At 38.3% G+C, this 14,091-nt stretch overlaps 1 protein-coding gene across 20 annotated transcripts in view; it reads right to left on the reverse strand.

Moving 5' to 3' along the window:
* The window catches only part of BPTF (bromodomain PHD finger transcription factor), a 147,988-nt gene that overhangs the window by 86,814 nt on the left and 47,083 nt on the right, over nucleotides 1-14,091 (reverse strand). For 18 of the 20 annotated variants that reach the window (XM_043585033.1, XM_043585027.1, XM_043585046.1 and 15 more), the window contains exons 3-5: nucleotides 10,908-11,131; nucleotides 6,670-6,876; nucleotides 5,940-6,128 (exon numbers count right to left, since the gene is read on the reverse strand). In XM_043585033.1, coding sequence (XP_043440968.1) covers nucleotides 5,940-6,128; nucleotides 6,670-6,876; nucleotides 10,908-11,131 — 620 coding nt within the window. The remainder of the gene's footprint in view (nucleotides 1-5,939; nucleotides 6,129-6,669; nucleotides 6,877-10,907; nucleotides 11,132-14,091) is intronic. The other 2 variants (XM_043585037.1, XM_043585034.1) reach the window with 1 other exon arrangement.

Below are 14,091 nucleotides of genomic sequence, written 5' to 3' on the forward strand. Positions count from 1 at the left end.
GAAAATATGAATAGCCCACTATCCATCAAAGAAATCAAATCTAAAATTAATCTTTCCCACAATAAAAACCCCAGGGCCCGGGTGCCTGGGTGCCTCAGTTGATTAAGCGTCTGACTTCAGCTCAGGTCATGATCTCACGGTTGGTGGGTTCGAGCCCCGCGTCAGGCTCTGTGCTGACAGCTCAAAGCCTGGAGCCTGTTTCAGATTCTGTGTCTCCCTCTGTCTCCCCTTCCCTGCTCACGCTCTCTCTCAAAAATAAACATTAAAAATAATAATAATTTTAAAAAAGCTCCAGGACCAAGTGGCTTCATGAAAAAATAAAAAGCCCTTTATTTAAGTAATAAATAATACCAACTCACAGAAACTCCTGCAGACAACAGAAAAAGTGGGAACTAGCCCCAACTCGTTTTGTGAGGCCAGCATAATCTGGACACCAAAGCCGGACATGGACATTAACAGAAAAGGAAAATTACAAGTCAATCTCACGTATCAGTGCAAACTCCTAAATAAAATATTAACGAACTGGATGCAACAATATATACGAATGAAAATATACCACAACCAAATGGTATTTATTCCAGGAATATGAGACGGGGTTAACACTTACAGAATCAACGTAGGAATTTCTGCTTCCAGATGGAGCAGAGGGACTGGATTTAACCCTCTGCCATGAAACAACCACAAACGAAAAAGAGACCACATAATAGAAAACAAAGGAACTAACAGGTACTTTACAAAAGAGGGTTAACCAAATGACCTATATATACACATATACTTCGTATACATGAAAAGGTGCTCAACATCTTTAGTCCCCAGGGAATTGCAAGTCCAAACCACCAAAAGATATCCCTACATTGCCTCAGAACGGATAAAATAAAGGGGAAAAGAAAGAAGAATGATACTGATGATACCAAATGTTAGCAAGGATGTAGAGGAGCTAGAACTCTTGTAGACTACTGATAGAAGGGTAAACTTGTACAACCACTTTGGAAAACCAGCAGCACCTATTACAGATGAGCATACATAAAATGAATGGCCCAGGAAATCCACAACTAGATTCATATCTCTAGAAAGGTACATATATGAGCATAAAAAACATGCAAAAAATATTCATAGTAGCATTATTCACAATGGCCCCAAACTGGAAACCATTCAAATGCCCATCAACTCAGAAAATGAATAATAAATTAATAATTAATCGCCATCTATCTATATCATAGAATATTATACTGCAATAAAAAGGAATGTACTACTATTACAAGCAACATTTGGATGGCTCACACATATTGTGGAGGCAAAAAAAATTGGACATCAAAAAGTATATACTGTATGATACTATTTTTTTAAAGGTAATCCTAATTGGTGTTTATAGAAGTCAAGATGGTAAGTACTTTTGTGGGAGTGAGGGCAGTGGCGGCTAAGAGGGGAAATGATGTGGTTACACAGGTGTGTTCCACCTGTGTAGATATTTGTAAATATCTATCAAGCTATTTACTGAATATTACTTAACCAAGTAATATATCTTTCCATACCGAACACTTGCCAATCTGACAGTCTTCCACTGATAAACTTTAGTCGTTAAATTAGGTGTCTAAATACATTCTGAAGATTTAGAAAAGAAAACCCTGTGAGATGCCTTCTATCAGTTGTTATTTTTCATCCACCTAGAATAACCCCCCTCTCTAGTTCTTGTGATACCACATCTCATCTACTGACCACAGAGTGGTCAAGAATGGTAACAGAAATTGGTCCGGGGACACCACAAGGTACCTAGCACACTGCCAGGCACCATTACACTCAATAAATATTTGCTGAATAAATGAGCTCATAGAGAAAGAGAAACAGAAGGAAGCAGAGAGACACGTTATAGTCTTCTCTAAGGGTCAGAACTCTACTATTAGGCCTGTCTACTGCCCATTAGAAAGTAAAGTCCTCAAAGGCCTTGACTTTGTCCATTTTGGTCACTAGTGTCATTAAGTTTTACAGTCAGGGACCTACCAAAGTAGATACATTTATCTACTTTAAATGTATCAAATTCCTCTTTAAAGACTGGTGTGGTATGTTTAATTAGTATCTTTAAAAATGCTTCATAGGGGCGCCTGGGTGGCGCAGTCGGTTAAGCGTCCGACTTCAGCCAGGTCACGATCTCGCGGTCCGGGAGTTCGAGCCCCGCGTCAGGCTCTGGGCTGATGGCTCGGAGCCTGGAGCCTATTTCCGATTCTGTGTCTCCCTCTCTCTCTGCCCCTCACCCGTTCATGCTCTGTCTCTCTCTGTCCCAAAAATAAATAAAAACGTTGAAAAAAAAAAAAAAAAAAGCTTCATATTGGGGCGCCTGGGTGGCGCAGTCGGTTAAGCGTCCGACTTCAGCCAGGTCACGATCTCGCGGTCTGGGAGTTCGAGCCCCGCGTCGGGCTCTGGGCTGATGGCTCAGAGCCTGGAGCCTGTTTCCGATTCTGTGTCTCCCTCTCTCTCTGCCCCTCGCCCGTTCATGCTCTGTCTCTCTCTGTCCCAAAAATAAATAAACGTTGGGAAAAAAAATTTTTTAAAAAATGCTTCATATTGTTTTGGAAGTAAGTATAAGACTATCAGGTTTCTAGGTTTGGTTTCACTTATTAGTCTAGTCAAGAAAAGAACTATGATTTACTAAATGGTCAGGTTTCGAATTTACAGCATCTTCAGCTATCTAGCACTCTGATCCTGCTAATGGCCCCAATCCACTCTGATCACAACTACTGACAACTGCTACTATTTGCTCCCATTCTAGCTTTCTTAACACTTCTTATTCGGGTTCTCATCTAAATCAATTTTTCATGACTACGCATGAAGAAAACCACTTGAATACAAAGTTTAAATACAAAGGATCTCATTTAGAAGAATTATGTTAACTACTAGTGAGTGAATCAGTAAATGTATAATTCAACTCACCCACTTTATTATTTTTTTTACTTGCTGGGCTTTCTCACTCTTTCAAAGAGTTGACTATACAGCAATAAGGACAGTATCCAACATTTATTAAGCAGTTAACATGCGTCAGATACTATGCTAAGTCTTTTATATATATTATTTCACTTGGTGCCCTTTAAAAGTGTTAAGTCAGATACTAAGATAAGAGTATCTCCCCTTAAACCATTCTAATAACAAAAATAACAGGGGTGCCTTGGTGGCTCAGTTGGTTAAGCGTCTGACTTCGGCTCAGGTCATGATCTCACGAGCCCTGCATCAGGCTCTGTGCTGACAGCTCAGAACCTGGAGCCTGCTTTGGATTCTGCGTCTCCCGCTCTCTTTGTCCCTCTCCCCCCTCCCCCCACTAACACTCTCTCTCTCTCTCTCTCTCAAAAATAAATAAACATTAAAAAATTTTTTAAAAATTATGTTTATTTATTTTTAAAGACAGAGAGAGCACAAGCAGAGGTGGGGCAGATAGAGAGGGGGACACAGAATCTGAAGCAGGCCCCAGGATCCGAGCTGTGAGCGGTCAGCACAGAGCCCGATGCGGGGCTTGAACTCATGAACTGCGAGATCATGACCTGAGCCGAAGTCGGACGCTTAACCGACTGCGCCACCCAGGCGTCCCTAAAAAAATTTTTTTAAAAACAAGTATCTCAGGGGCGCCTGGGTGGCACAGTCGGTTAAGCGTCCGACATCAGCCAGGTCACGATCTCGCCGTCCGTGAGTTCGAGCCCCGCGTCACGCTCTGGGCTGATGGCTCAGAGCCTGGAGCCTGTTTCCGATTCTGTGTCTCCCTCTCTCTCTGACCCTCCCCCGTTCATGCTCTGTCTCTCTCTGTCCCAAAAATAAATAAACGTTGAAAAAAAATTAAAAAAATAATAATAAAATAAAAACAAGTATCTCAGAGAAATTAATAAGCTGGTAATAAATAACTTAAAAAGCAAATATCTGCTAAAATCTATGCAAAGTTGTTAACTCTGTTTGGTTTAAAAACCAAACAACTAACTAGTATATGAACCCACTATAAGACTAAGACTTATATTATTAATCAATCTAAAAAGACAAATATTTTAAGAAGTATTTACTAAGGATATAATCACAATTCTAATAAAAATGGAATTTTGTTCACCAAATTATTTTGGGCCTAGTACTCTACTTTCAAATTCTGACTTATGAAGGTGTTAATGTCTTAATAATGCAATATTTTAATTAGGACCTAGAGATCTAACCATAAAATTATAAATTGAATTCTAAATCTCTGGGTCTCCAGTCCATTCAATAAAGGACTCTCACTGAAACGATCTGATAGGTATTTACTAAATGCATCTAGTGAACGGGAATTTATTATTCTCTAAACAGCTGTAATTTGAAGGAAGTTGTTAGCATTCAGTGACAATATTCTTCACTCTTATTCCTACTTATTTGACCTAATACCCAACATTTCAAACATAAGTCTAATCTCCCCCTCCCCCAACTGACCTGTCAGTAGACAATTATAGAATTTTCATCCCACCTTCCCCTTGATAGCAAGTCTATTCTTTTCTAGGCTCAAAAATTCGTGGGAGCCTGGGCGGCTCAGTCGGTTAAGAGTCCCAACTTCAGCTCAGGTCATGACTGGCAGTCTGAGAATTTGAGCCCCGCGTCAGGCTCTGTGCTGACAGCTCAGAGCCTGGAGCCCGCTTTGGATTCTGTGTCTCCCTCTCTCTCTGCCCCTCCCCTGCTCATGCTCGCTCGCTCTCTCTCTCTCTCTCTCTCTCTAAAATAAATAAACATTAAAAAAAAAGTTTTTTCATTAAAAAAAAGTTTTTTTAAAAATTTGTTTCTGTATTCATTTCACCAGATAGCAGTTTCCAGACTTTTCTTCATCTTAGTGACCAGTCTCTCATTAGCATAAAACATGGTGAGCTTATTATTGTGATTCTTCGGGACCCTCCACACACATCACTGCATGTAACCTAATGTTACACTGGTGTTTTCAGCAACAGTTTACTGTTTATAGACACTCAGTTGAGAGCAGTCACACAAGCACTGTTGATCATCAAAATCCTTCAAGTTAACAGAACAGGAACACTGAGGCCTTGCAAGATTAAATAACATTGACTTAATGACAGAAGCAGATCTAGAATCAAATCTTCCAACTGCTAATGCTACCTTCCTCCCAACACATCAGAATCACATCCCCAGTATGAAATGTAGCAACGAAAATACCGCAAGTTGGAAAATATGTGATATTCTTATAATATATAGAAAAAAATCATTAAGGATTTCCATCAAGGTATTAGTTACAATTCTTAATTTCTGGTAGGATTACCAGTGTTTATTTTGTTTTACTCATTGGAATTTTTTAGTTTGCTTTTTAAAAAAATACACAGTTCCTATAATAAAAATTCTTTCTCATTTAAAAACAAGGCAAAATGAAAGGTATAACGACATCCTTCGTGTGTGATAAAACTTACTTCAAGTATAATTTTAATTTTAGAAAAGCTTAAAATATGGATTATTGGTTAACTTACATTTCAAAATACATCTTGCACAAAATGTTTTGTGACAATGGTTTTCTATCATAACATCATGGTTTGAAATGTTTAAAAAAAACCACACAAGCACATGCAAACATAAAATTAATTTGTTAGTACGTACAGAATTGGAATGGTCAAATCATTCAACACTGAGCCATTAGTATGTAAGTACTTAAAACCAAAATGTCTGCCACTATGATCTGGTGATAAAATATACAAATAAGTCTATTAGTCAAAACCAGCTAAATGAACTTAAAAAAGCATGAAGATTATGATGAGTTTCAAGCACTAACTGCAAGAATGTGTCAAACTCCGAATGTTAGGTGACAATTTAGCAATCAGGGATGGCACTTATGTAAGCAAGCAGCATGAATGAACACATACTTTAAAATTCCAGGTGACATTCAGCTCTTACTACCAAAGGGAAGGATTCCCCCCATTACAGAGGCATTGATACACTGCCCTCTGTACCTGGCACGTCCTGGGGGAGCTCAGATGCCACCTTCTTCTCTGCCATGTTGCTGCTATCATGGGTTTCTGAGAGACACCCCACGGGACTCCTCCCTTCAGAGGGACTAGTCTCTTCTGGAGAAGCATTTGTTGTGTTGTCGCCAAGATTTGCTGACACAGAGTTACCTTTATCCCCAACTTCTGTTGGCTCTACAGTAAAATGCACAACAAAACTTTAAAGATATCCTTTAAATTGCTCTAGGACAAATGGCCACATTCAATCAACTACTAAAAATGAATGATCACCAAGAAAACCTGCTTTTATTTGATGGCCATTTTGAAGCAATTAGATTTTGGGATATTTTTGCAGTAGGTAATCCAAAGAGTATTTAAAATATTAAGAACGTTTAAGTAATTAATATAAAAATGAACGTAACACATACAAAAGTGTATATTCTGGTACAAAAATAGTGATTTTTTTCACCAACAAATCTTACAGGGAAAGGGTATCTTATTAGGAAGTATAAATAGAGATATGGGTATATTATAGCAAATCTACCAATACATAAAACTCATTACAATGATTATACATGTTACAAGAGGAAAGGATATCCTAATTTCTTTAGAAATATAAAATTATAGAGGTATTAGTAATAAAAAAAAAGGATTCATTTTCATTTTGAAAGCAAAATTGGAGGTTTCATAAATAACACTGATGAAATACTATTTTCTAGCCAAGTAATTTTTTTACCCTCGGATTTTCCTTGCTCAGGATCATCATCTGGTGCTTTGTCATCACCATCTTTTTCAAGGGACTGGTCTTCAAACTCCTCTCTGCTTTTCTCAGCATCTTTGGAGTTATTATTCTCAGTCTCATTCTTGTCCTTTTCTATTTCTTCTGGGCTTTTAACAATATCAATGTCTCCTTTTTTGGCTCTTATGGATTCCAAAATTTCTTCTACAATAAAAACAAAAAATTTTGTTTCCAGGTATACCAAATATAGAAAAAGTACTACAAATGTCACTCAAGAGTTTCAATACAAGTTATTAAAGTTACATATGTCAAAACACCGGAACTAAGAAATAAGGATCAAGATTACCGATACGATATTGATGCCCATAGAACACAACCAATGGGGTAATCTTCACTTCTAGAAAATATATGGTAGGGGCACCTGGATGGCTCAGTCGGTTAAGCATCTGACTCTTGGGGCACCTGGGAAGCTGAGTCGGTTAAACTCAGGTCATGATCTAGAGGTTTATGAGTTCGAGCCCCGCGTCAGGCTCTGTGCTGACAGCTCGAGCCGGGAGCTTGCTTCGGATTCTGTGTCTCCCTCTCTCTCAGCTCCTCCCCCACTAGTGTTTGCACGCTCTCTCTCTCTCTCTCTCTCTCTCTCAAAAATAAAGAAACATTAAAAAAATTTTTTTAATAACAAAAAGTACACTACATGCTGAATTACACTGAAATATAACATGCTCATAGTAGGAAATTTGAAAAATATAAATAGAATACCAACTATAATCATTCTATGCTAGTTGGTTATTTTTTGATAAAAGCTGGTCTATTACCTAGTTAGAGAAAAAGAATTTTTTTAGAGAAGAAGAATTTAAGTACCTCAATGACCCAGGCACTGTTTTTGCATGGTATCTTGCATAATTCTCCAATTCTCTAGTGTTCTACCACATGATAATCCATAATGGAATTAACTAATTCCTCTATATTGGACACTTTTAGTTTTTCACATTCCCCTAAGTCAGACCACTAAACATTTTAATTATACATCTTATTTTGGTTTTGTTCATTAGTTAAGATGATATTATGTACATAATTTTGTGAATAGGCAAGCTCACTCTAGAAAATATTTCTAATTTAACATATTTGATAAAAACACACTTAACATTGCTTTTTAAGGGACTGGACAGTTCTTTATTATCGTACTAAAAGCTGAGAATGCAAGAATAAAAAGGAATTTGTCGATTTTTTAAATGTTTTTTTTTTTACTTACTTTTGAGAGGGAGAGAGCACGCACGCGAGTGGGGGGGGGGGGCAGAGAGCAAGGAAGACACAGAATCTGAAGCAGGCTCCAGGCTCTGAGCTGTCAGCACAGAGCCCGACGCGGGGCTCGAACCCATGAACCAACCATGAGATCACGACCTGAGCCAAAGTCGGACACTCAACCAACTGAGCCACCCGGGCGCCCTGAGATTTGCCGATTTTAATGCCATGATTTATGAAAGAAAACTAAGAGGGATATAGCCTGACTGAAAGTAATAAAATTTCTTATTATTTGATCTACTGTATGGAGAGAAAATAGTAAGAAGGGGATACAACCTCCCCAAAGAATTCTGACAACTAAAACTTATCTGATGAAAATGTTACATATTTTTCTAAACAGATGTAACAGAAAAATACTTCCTACCACCAGATATGAATAAACACAATCCTTGGTAATCAGTCTGCTAGTTTCTGGAGACGAAGTATATTTGTATGCAACAGTATTTATATATAACAGTATGACTATAGCATTCTCAAAAAATACACATGAATTAAAGGCACTACAGACGCAGAGCATGTAGGAACAGGCTCCGATATAGCTTAAGTAGATATATTTATTAAATATAAACATTCTACTTTAAGCAAATAGAAAATGGGGAAATTTTTCAGTAAATGGAGAATGGGAAAATTAATAGGATTATATCTATAGCAGATAACATATATAGAAGAACAGAGCCAGGCAGTTCAAGTGTACTTTCAAAGTCTTAATCATTTTATCTAAGATTAAAATGCACTATTAGAAAACACAGGTGATACTTATTAAACAAGCAGAGTATATCTGGCAGGATTTTAAAAATGGCAATAATAGCATGTCTGGAAAAAAAGTAAGGTGAAACGGGATTATGAAGGAGATTCACTTTTCACTGTCTACCCTTTTATACTATTTGAACTTTTAAAAAAAATCCTAAGTATTTATTATCTTTTACAAAGCAAGAAGTTGAGCAAGAAAGTGAATTAGGTATTGAAATATAACCCAAACTATAAAGTAAATATCCATAATCCAAGGTAACCCAAGGTAAATTAGGTATTGAAATGTAACCCGAGCGATAAGGTAAATATCCATGAGTCCACAGTGATATAAATAAATGACTGAATAATAAACTAGAAGAACAGACAAATCTCCTGTTTCCTGAAGAACAGAAAAATCCCAAATAATTTATGTAGATAGCCACTACCTCCAGGAGGGAGAGCCTAACTCTCCCCTTCCTGAGTGTGGGCTGTGCATAGTGACTTTCTTCCTCAAAGCACAGCATGGGTAGAAGGAGTAATTTTATAGTGGAGAAACTTGACAAACGCTACCTGAGCCAGGTTAACATGATCAGTGATAAGTCACGATGACGGCACATAATCTTGGTATGATGATAAGAATGGCACTTTTCACCTCTGTAGTCTTCCTCCCCAAATCCATAATCTCAGTTGGGAGAAGAACATGAGACAAATCCAGACAGAGGGCATTCTACTAAATACCTGACCAGTACCCGTCAAAACTGTCAAGGTCATCAAAAATAAGAGGTCTGAGATGGGGCGCCTGGGTGGCTCAGTCGGTTAAGCGTCCGACTTCGGCTCAGGTCGTGATCTTGCGGTCCGTGAGTTCGAGCCCCACGTCAGGCTCTGTGCTGACAGCTCAGAGCCTGGAGCCTGCTTCCGATTCTGGGTCTCCCTCTCTCTCTGACCCTCCCCCGTTCATGCTCTGTCTCTCTCTGTCTCAAAAATAAAAAAACATTAAAAAATTTTTTTAAAAAGTTAAAAGGCTTGGACGGAGTGTTGATTTAAAATTTTTTGGGGGGCGCCTGGGTGGCGCAGTCGGTTAAGCGTCCGACTTCAGCCAGGTCACGATCTCGCGGTCCAGGAGTTCGAGCCCCGCGTCAGGCTCTGGGCTGATGGCTCAGAGCCTGGAGCCTGTTTCCGATTCTGTGTCTCCCTCTCTCTGACCCTCCCCTGTTCATGCTCTGTCTCTCTCTGTCCCAAAAATAAATAAACGTTGAAAAAAAAAATTTAAAAAAAAAAAATAAAGGTTAAAAAAAATTTTTTTTAATAAATAAATAAATAAATAAATAAATATGAAGTCTGAGAAACTGTGACAGTCTAGAGGAGCCTTAAGAGACATGATAAGTAAATGCAATGTGGTGTTCTGGATGCGACCATGAGACAGAAAAAGGATGTCAGTAAAAATAAGGAAATATGAATAAAGTATAGAGTTCAGGTATTATAATGTATTAATATTGGTTCACTACTTATGACAAATGTGTCACGCTAACTACATTACTAACAGGGGAAACCTGGTGCAGGCTATACGGAACACTGTTCTACCTTAGCAACTTTTCCGTAACTATAAAACTACTCTAAAATTAAGTTTTACTTAAAATAAAAAAGAAAGCAAAGACTAAATTTTAAAAGAATACTATTTCTCATAATTAAAAATAGGGTTCCTAATAATAAGGTAACTTGAATTAAAGAAAACAGTTGGGGGGGCACCTGGGTGGCTCAGTCGGTTAAGCGTCCGACTTTGGCTCAGGTCACGATCTCACGGTCTGTGAGTTCGAGCCCCGCGTCGGGCTCTGTGCTGACAGCTCAGAGCCTGGAGCCTGCTTCCGATTCTGTGTCTCCCTCTCTCTCTGACCCTCCCCCGTTCATGCTCTGTCTCTCTCTGTCTCAAAAATAAATAAACGTTAAAAAAAAAATTTTTTTTTAAAAATAATAAAGAAAACAGTTGGGGAAATATTAGTAATGACCGAGGCAATATACAAAATGCTAAAATGCATAGCATCCCTAATGTATGCTGGGATGAACAAGATTCTCTTGGGAAAATGAAAGTATTGGGAATTAAAATATACATATTTGAGATGTTAGTATCTTCAAATTTCATAGTGACTTAATACCAAGAATTTATCTCAAATTTAGTGACAAGTAAAATGAGAAGATTTCCCTCTTACCATTAGCTGCCGCCAGAAAGGATTTGTTACTGCCCCGAGCCTTATTGGTCAAGTCTTCAGTTATGTCCATGTGTCGGTGGATTTCTTCACGCATTTCTTCCAGAATTTTGCAGAGTTCTGCTTCCCAGTAATCTTTATCTAGACAGTCAATTAATTCTGCAAGTTGGACCTTTGTGCTGTAGTACCAAATTTTCTTCTCATTTTCATTTTCTGTATCTTCTTCTCTGTTTAAAAGAAGAACAAAAACACTTTCTATGTTAGCTATAATGGCACTGATTTGACAGCTGCCATCTACGCAATGAAAGTTAAAATATGTAACACAAACTGCACGTTTTAAGGTGTTCAGTATATCTGCTCATAAAAACTCCCCTCCGGTCTCATTCAAACTCGGGTTACTTTTGTTCTAGTTGAGCAATCTCTAAGTATTTGGATTTCCTAGCCCACAGCAGCTTATGATAGAATAATTTGTGGGGCCTCTGGGTGGCTCAGTCGTCGGTTAAGTATCCAACTCTTGATTTCAGCTCAGGTCATTATCTCACAGTTGTGAGACTGAGCCCCGCATTAGGCTCCACACTGGGCATGGAGCCTGCATGGGATTCTCTCTCCCTCCTCCCCCCTCCCCTGCCCGCCCTCTCTCAAAAAAAAAAAAAAGGAAAAAAAGTAATTTGTAATAGTGGGGAGAGAGGAATTAGTATAGCAGCAGAGAAAGGTATCTAAAAATATGACACACAGAAACAGAATCTCAAGGGGCACCTGGTTGGCTCAGTGGAAGGAGCATGCAACTCTTCATCTTGGGGTCATGAGTTCGAGCCCCACATAGCATGTAAAAATTACTTACATAAATAAAACTTGAAAAGGGAGAAAAAAGAAACAGGACCTCAAAATTCAAAGTGTGGGAATGCTCGGTGGAGGACAGTCTTGGTTCTACTTCAGTCGACTCTGATATCATCACTCTAACCATACGAATGAAATTTTAACCAGAAATATTTAAACTATACTCAGAGCAGGTCGACACTACAATCCAGTTTAGAACATTTCCATCAACATGGTATAAATGCTCTGCTAAATTCTGGTCCTTGAAGAGTGATCTCAATGAGCAATAATGTCTCGTGTCTCTTCCCTTCTTACGGACCAAGTTCAAAATGGGGAGAAGAGGAGCAGCCCCCGGCCCTGCCTACATCTCTCCAAAGGTCCCACCCACTTGTAACGGAGGTGTAGACTCCAGCAGGGATGGCCACTAACTACAAACCCAAGGCAAATTCAGGCCTACGACGGGACTATGAGAAATACATGTGATGATATTCTCTCATTCGAAAGGAGTCCAGGAGCATGTGTGAGGTACCTGCTGAGAGTTTAACTTTCCTGTCTACTCAACAGCAAACTCACAAAGCTGAAAGAACTAGGCTTCAAGAAAGACTTGGCTTTAGGGGCGCCTGGGTGGCTCAGATGGTTGAGCATCTGACTTCGGCTCAGTTCATGATTTCATGATCTGTGTGTTCGAGCCCCACGTGGGGCTCTGTGCTGACAGCTCAGAGCCTGGAGCCTGCTTCGGTTCCGGTCTTCCTCTTCTTTGCCCCTCCCTCCCTCTCAAAAATAAACATTAAAAAAAAATTTTTTTTTAAAGAAGGATCTGGCTTTAAAATGGGTTCAGGCGTTTATGAGATATGCAACCATGAAAAAGACACCACCTCTCTGAGCCTCACCTAGCTGCTAAAATGGGAATAATAGTATCTATTTTCAGGGTCGGCAATAAGAATTAGAGGTGTTGTAATAAGGCACAGATTGTAGTACCCAGGCACATTGTTAGTAATCAATAAATATAAAATATGATTACTACTATTAAGGTAGTAAATAAATAAAAATTGAGCAGAATTCCAGGAATGAATCATCCAGTAATTCTAAAGAAAGACGGGACATATCAAGTCATGGATAAATAAATGGATATCGAAATTATCAAAACTTTTAAAACATTAACAGAAAAAAAAAGAGCAAAGCGAGACAGCATTTAAGTTTTATTTAAGTAATCTCTACCCCAAACCTGGGGCTCGAACTCATAGCCCTGAGATGGAGTCGCATGCTCTTCCAACAGAACCAGCCAAGCACCCCCTGCTTTGCTCTTTAAAATCAGCATCTGCTAACATATGAAATTAGTATATTGCTCTGTTAGAAGCTTTCTAAAAAATTGCTGAAAATCCTTTTTTTTTAAATCTGCTCTATAAGGGTATTTTTACTGACTTCTCATGACTGAGTGATGACAACAATCTTATCCCAATTTACAATGTTAAAGATGTCAGAGTCCTCTAATCAAAAAGACTAATAAAATGCTTTCAAAAGGCAATACTGTATCAAAACTCTAATTAAGTGACAATATCAAATCAGAAAGTACTTAGCTTTGAGCGTAAGAGTTATAGGACAGCCTGATTATTATCTAAAATATCAATCTTAAGGATTTCACTGTTATAAAGATGTTAAATTCTTTCTTTTACAATGTGCTTTATCCTCTTTATTCAGAAATATCTACCAGTTTCAATGAAACAAGAGAAACATTCTGTATAAAAACATTTTGGGGTTAGAAAACAATTTACAAGCATAAGATTTCAAATGATTTCATTTTCACATGAAAATGGGGTTCTATGGGAGCCAATTTAATTAAATGGACATTCTATTTTTTCAAGTAACTCACATACTACTGAAAAAAGGTTCCTAATAGCTGACTTAATCCATATAGACACCTGCATAATTTCCATTTAAACAAAGAATAATTTCAATTTTAATCTTAAGTTTCATCTTAAAGGAGAACTCACTACTTCATATAGCAGTCCGTTCTGGATTGGAATTGCCCTTTTAGAAAGTTCTTCCTTTTAATGTCATGACACAAACCTGGTATTTCCGCCAATTAGGCCTGGTTCTGCCTGCTGGAGTTACGTGAAATAAAACTAACATATCCTCCACACACAGTCCTTCAAATCTTTCACTTCAAATCTTTCACATCTGTAATTTTGCTGTTTTTTCTCTTCAGGCCAAACATGCTCAAATACTTTAATCATTCTTTTTTTTTTTTTAAGTTTATTTTGAGAGACAGCACGTGTGGGGGAGGGGCAGAAAGAGAGGAAGAGACAGAGAATCTCAAGCACTGTCAGCATGGTGTCCAATGTGGGGCTCGAACTCATGAACCATGAGATAC

The sequence above is a fragment of the Prionailurus bengalensis genome, chromosome E1 (assembly GCF_016509475.1).
Source record: "Prionailurus bengalensis isolate Pbe53 chromosome E1, Fcat_Pben_1.1_paternal_pri, whole genome shotgun sequence".
NCBI classification, from domain to species: Eukaryota; Metazoa; Chordata; class Mammalia; order Carnivora; family Felidae; genus Prionailurus; species Prionailurus bengalensis.